Source organism: Bactrocera tryoni, chromosome 2 (genome assembly GCF_016617805.1).
Source record: "Bactrocera tryoni isolate S06 chromosome 2, CSIRO_BtryS06_freeze2, whole genome shotgun sequence".
Classification (NCBI taxonomy): Eukaryota; Metazoa; Arthropoda; class Insecta; order Diptera; family Tephritidae; genus Bactrocera; species Bactrocera tryoni.
This window is the reverse complement of record NC_052500.1, coordinates 43,585,143-43,590,663: the sequence shown is the minus strand read 5'-3', so window position 1 is coordinate 43,590,663 and position 5,521 is coordinate 43,585,143. Positions and strand designations below refer to the sequence as shown.

Genomic DNA, 5,521 nt, shown 5'->3' with positions numbered 1-5,521 from the left:
ATACATACATACATATTTATACATGTTTGTAGGCGAAGCTGCTACAGCGGCACGAGGTGACAATCGGCGGCCATTACTTTACTTATGCCATAGAAATTCCATTGCTACGAATATGGAAATGACAACGAAATAATGCCAATATGCATATTTCTAAAGGTCATTAATTTCTTTTAAGAAATGAAAGGAATGAATGATCCTGAGAAGTATAGTCTTAACTTTTCAACGGCCAACGCAGAGCATTTCCACCAAAAGGAATTTATTCATTAAAATCACCACTCAGAAGTCGTTTTATCCGTTGTAAGCGAACGATTTTCGAAGAAATATCATTTCTAATATGCCACAAGACAAAATTAGAAATGAACTTCTTAAACCTCACGCTGTCAGATAAAACGATATACCTCGTCATCGCAGGTCGATTTCCAAAAAAGTAAATGAAGACTAACTACAGAAATAATCCTGCAAAGTATAGTCTTAATTTTTCAACGGCCAACGCAGGGTATTTCAACAAAAGGTCACATAAAATAGTTGAGAAATCGCAGAAATGAAAGACAAAGGAAAGAAAAAGCAGTATAACTTCAATAATGAACAAGAACACAAACACACATATTAGAGCTCCCACTCCCGGGCTCCCGGGTTCCCGGACTTAAAACTCCTCCCGGGATTTAAAATCAATTTCCCGGGATATTCGGGATTTTTGTCATTTTTTTTTAAACACTGTTAATTATTATTTTTTCATAAACAAAGTTATATTTACAATAGATGAACATTGCCAAAAAACAATTAGTAAAAATTTAGTACTTTACAACACTGTTTGATCAAAGTTACAGCACTGGTTTTTGTTGAGAATCGCGATATCGATTTAAAAATAATCGAAAATGAAAAGGAAAAAACGTTGAAGGAAAGGTTGCAAGAAACTGTCAAAGAATCTCGCGTTTTAAAAAGAGATGTCTCATTATCAGTAGAGGAAGCGGTACCAAAGGAAATAAATTTACTTCTTGGGGGTGGCGGGCTTGGCAGCAATCTGGAGGTTCCTTGTAATTTTTTAAAGACAATACCACCAACTAGTGTCGAATGCGAGCGTTGTTTTTCAGTGTCTGGAAGCATTTGCACTAAAATCAGATATAGTTTAAACCATGAAACAATGGATGCGCTTGTATTTTTAAAATACTATTTAAAATTAGTTCCTACAGAAATCGATCTGTGATTTTTATTATTTGTTTTTTGACAAAAAAATATATGTGTATATAATACCAAATACATAGGTATATTTTTAATTTAATTCATGTAACTGATTCGAAATAAAAAGTGAATTATATATTTTTTTCAGTTTATAAGAAATAATAATTATTATTAAATAATAATTTTTTTATTATGAAGAACCCCAGAACATGGGCATACTTAATTGAATCTATGTAACTGATTGAAAATAAAAAAAATTATTTAATTTTTTTAAATTTATAAGCAATAAATAGCAATTTTTATTTTCTCCCGTTTTTCCCGGGAATCCCGGGAAATGAAATTTCGATATCCCGAAATCCCGGGAATTCGAAAACATTCCGGGAGTGGGAGCTCTAATACATATGCGCAGCAGCAGCAAGGAAAGAGGTAACAATCGGCGATCCATTGTATATTTCTTTCATGCATAACCAACCCATAACTAGGACAACGCAATACAAGTGTCAATGGTGGTCTAGGTGGTAAGCGTTTCAAAAGTTACGATGAGCACGTAGGAGGTACGTAGGTTCGAATCCCAACGGAATTTATTTTTTAATTGAATATGTCACCAACCAAAAATTGAAACATTGTTCTACAAAAACAACAACAACAACAACAGCATAAGCATGGCAACATTGTGTTGTTGGTAGAAAAGCCAAGCTGTGCCGAAAGAAACGAACAAACGATCGCCGATTGTCACCGCTTCGCTTGCTGCTCGAACATCTTCGCAGACAAGGTTGCGTAGATTCATATTGAGCAAGGTTGCGCAACCTGAATCTATCGCAACCTTTTCCGAACTCGTATAAGAAGTATAACTTCAAAAAAAGATAAAAATTATATACAAAATCTAATATACATATGTACGTATATTGTGTATGTTAAAAAAGTGAATACCTGTGCACAAACCAAGTGTGAAAAAATTGAACAAAAGTGCGGTGCTAAACACTAAATACAGATATAATACATACATATACACATGTATGTATGGTGAAACAAAAAAAAAAAAAAACAAAAAAGAGTGAGGTGACAAATTGTGGTGCGCAAACTGAAGAAGTTGACACAACAAACAAATTTCACAGTGAGGTGAAAACAAAAACCAAATCGAAACAAAAGAGGAACAAGGAAAACCCAACACCACCAACACAAGGATTGGAGAAAGACGCACAGGCACAAGTGCAAGCACAAGCGCAGGCAAGAGCACAGGCGCATATACTCATATTATCCCCAAAAGCCCCTGGCGGAAACCAAAGTGAGTTGTATCGTTCCTTTCAATTTTATATATAACTTTCACATACATATGTATGATTTAGAATCTAAAACTTAAATTTACGGTTCAGTAGTGCGTTTCTGTAACCCATTTCGAGCGATGTTCTCGACTCAAATTCTCGATTTGACGTCACTCTCACTCAATGTGTTTCTGTAAAATAATTACTCGATTCAATCGATAGTCAGCTGATATGTTCCATTCCATTTCAGTAGGAATGCTCGATTGAATGTGTTTCTGTAACCAAATTGAATGAAATTTTGTCGATTGGTTTTCTCACTTCCATTTGAGGTGATGACAAAAAAATTTTTCGTTAAATTCAAAATGGAATTGGTTGAATTTAAAGCAAATGGAAGTATATTTTTGTTAATATATTATATATGAATAGTTAAAAAAGATTTGATGCATTTTCTTTACAGAGAAGTACGTCGGAGCGTGTTACGAATGGCCAAACGAGGCGGTTACTGCACTTAATGCAGCAGCACCGCAGCGTTGGAAGGGGCCAATTTATGAAACCAAACGCGAGGAAGGAGCACGAAGAGGTCCCCTAATCAGTGGAAAAAGGTAAAACTAAAATATTCTTGTGGATCTGATTACAATTTACATATGTGTGTTGGTTTTTTTTAGTGTTGGATAGACTGGAAATCGGCAGTCAAGAAGCTGCACAATGCCCCCAGAGCGTTCGCCAGACGAACTGGAAACCTGCCGTTGCAGGACGGTCCAAAACCGTTGGATGCCATGGACCGGGAAATTCTGGAGTTTTTTTCCAGGGACATTGTGGACGGTGATGGGCTCACTCCCGAAATTGGTTTGTCGGTGAGTAACGTCTGTCAAAATTTAAAGTTGTGATTATAAATGTGGTAATAAAATTGGTGTATATTGCAGACAACTGCTGAAATGGTCGATGTTACCATTGAGGATGAGGGTGATGCTACTGCCAACATTGGGTTGGATGTAAGTAACATACTTATTACAAAACTAAAAACTAAGCTGTTTAGTGATCCGTTCGGAATTCTAGGCAAACGCGGACAGTTTGGACATCTTCGAAGTGGAGGCAATGGGTCAGATGCTTGAGGTTGTGCCAAACAAACAGCGACCCAAACAGCGCACAAACCAAAGCTGTGTGGAAGAGGCGAGCAGTCTCATTGAAAATCACCATGCGCAGCTGAAAGAGATTTTGGAGAGACAACACGAGGAGCACATGGGTGTTTTAAATGGAATTCACGATACACTGAGAGCTCTGCTGGAAACCATGACGGGAGGTAACAATTTGCGATAAAATATGTACGTTCTTTAAATCTCATAAATATTCCTTTTCTTCTAGCGACTGTTGCATAAGGAGTAGGCACAGCAAAATATTCATATTTTCTAAATATTATATTCATTGGTTGGGGCCAAGGCTTTGCGTATGTACACCGATAGCAGTAGCTGCTTCAAACGGGGTTACATAGTCGCTCTCCAATTGTTGTTGCATTGAAATCTATTCCCGGAAGGACAGTAATGTTCACTACAATCGACTGTTATTATAATATATATTACAAAAAATAAAGAGTTAAACATAATTTGCAAACAGTATCATTTGGAGTGTTCCTCATATTTTTCTGAACACCACTGTTTGTGAATTAACTACAAGAGTGGTTTCTTAAATTCATTTAAAATGTTAAGAAATGAACCATTGTCTCCATGAGGAGAATTTTCAAGTGGATCAACTTCAGGAAGTGGAAAATTATATCTCTTTCGAATATTATGTAGCGTATAGCATGCATTAATTTTTGATCCTGCAAATGAGGGGTTCACCATTAGGCCACGGTCTTGGGAAAAGCACCCAAATAATTTTTTTAAAACTCCATTAAGGCGTTCCACACAATTTCGAGCTCGTGCGTGAGAATCGTTCTAGCTTTGCTGACTAATACTCTCTACATTTCTGAATGGAGTCATTAGCCACGGCTGCACCGGATATCCAGAGTCTCCACGCAACCATCCTGTGGACCCATTTGCAGTGTACTCATTCAGCATATGGGACTTTAGTGTACTGCTTTCCCATATGTAGGCGTCGGGCGTACTTCCCCCATATCTTGCAAAGCACGCCAGGATATTTAAATCAAAGTCGCACACTAATTGCACATTTTTTTAAAAATTTCCTTTTCAATTAATGTAGCAGTGTTCTACTGCAAGTGGTGGCTTATTAATTTTGACGTGAGTGCAGTCAATCGCTCCTAAGATGCCAGGAAATCCAGTAGCAGTGAAGAACCTGGAAGTGAACATAAATATAAGCCAGCTATAAATAACCATTAAACTTCAAGATTATAACACTTCACTTGCCGTTGCTTCACAATATTCTGCTGCTCTAAGGTAGTTGGAAAAATGATGTAACGTTGCGCCATATGATTTAGCAAAATCTCTGAAATTTGATGCACTATGCGGCTTACCATGGTCTTACTAATAGGGCAAACAAAATCCTGACCTACGTCCCTAAGAAATGATCCTGTAGCATAGTAATGCAGCGCTACACACAACCTAGTGGAGTTTGGAATAAATGTACTTCTTACTGCTGTGTCCATAAAAGGCTCGATTTCCACAAGGAGTGCCCGTACTGCAGTTCTGCTGAAGCGGAATAACTCAAGAAAACGCGGCTCGGGAATGCTGAATGGATCTGTCGAGTCCCTTAAAGTCCGCCTTTGTATTCGCAACATATTCCTTCTGTCATGCCGTATGGCGAGCGTTTTTACCAATAAACTCATAGCTGAAACACAATCAATTTTTATTTATTAATAAGAATTAATAATCCGATGCCCGGGCGAGGTCGGAGGTTTAAAAGCCTTCTCTCCGCATACCGTCTCTGCGGACGAGTGACCAACCCTTTCCGGATTACTCGTGGGACCAAACATGAACGAAAACAATAATGCAACAACAACAACATCAACTACAACAACCAAATTGACGACAACAGCAACGACGAAGGACATGAACTATCGGAATCCTATTACGGAATCCGAAGAAGAAGAAGAGCTACTTGCCTCCAGCCAGGAGACGAGTAAGAGT

The 5,521-nt window shown here is 37.7% G+C and overlaps 1 protein-coding gene and 2 pseudogenes across 1 annotated transcript; 1 reads left to right on the top strand and 2 right to left on the bottom strand.

Moving 5' to 3' along the window:
* Positions 1 to 271: 271 nt before the first annotated feature.
* LOC120769831 lies at positions 272 to 473 on the bottom strand (annotated as a pseudogene).
* A 2,423-nt stretch (positions 474 to 2,896) lies between these two features.
* On the top strand, positions 2,897 to 3,987 carry LOC120769376. Its single transcript, XM_040096344.1, has 5 exons — positions 2,897 to 3,043; positions 3,107 to 3,295; positions 3,365 to 3,433; positions 3,498 to 3,741; positions 3,804 to 3,987. The coding sequence occupies exons 2-5, from the start codon at positions 3,218 to 3,220 to the stop codon at positions 3,815 to 3,817; spliced, it is 405 nt and encodes a 134-aa protein (XP_039952278.1). The 5' UTR covers positions 2,897 to 3,043; positions 3,107 to 3,217; the 3' UTR covers positions 3,818 to 3,987.
* Positions 3,988 to 4,244: 257 nt separating this feature from the next.
* LOC120768707 lies at positions 4,245 to 5,220 on the bottom strand (annotated as a pseudogene).
* Positions 5,221 to 5,521: the final 301 nt, after the last annotated feature.

Excerpts from the sequence above, each read along its gene's own strand:
- LOC120769376 (XM_040096344.1), top strand. The coding sequence starts at position 3,218 with ATGGACCGGGAAATTCTGGAGTTTTTTTCCAGGGACATTGTGGACGGT. Across the intron at positions 3,296-3,364 it reads CTCCCGAAATTGGTTTGTCG|ACAACTGCTGAAATGGTCGA; the intron begins GTGAGTAACGTC and ends TGTATATTGCAG. Across the intron at positions 3,434-3,497 it reads CTGCCAACATTGGGTTGGAT|GCAAACGCGGACAGTTTGGA; the intron begins GTAAGTAACATA and ends TCGGAATTCTAG.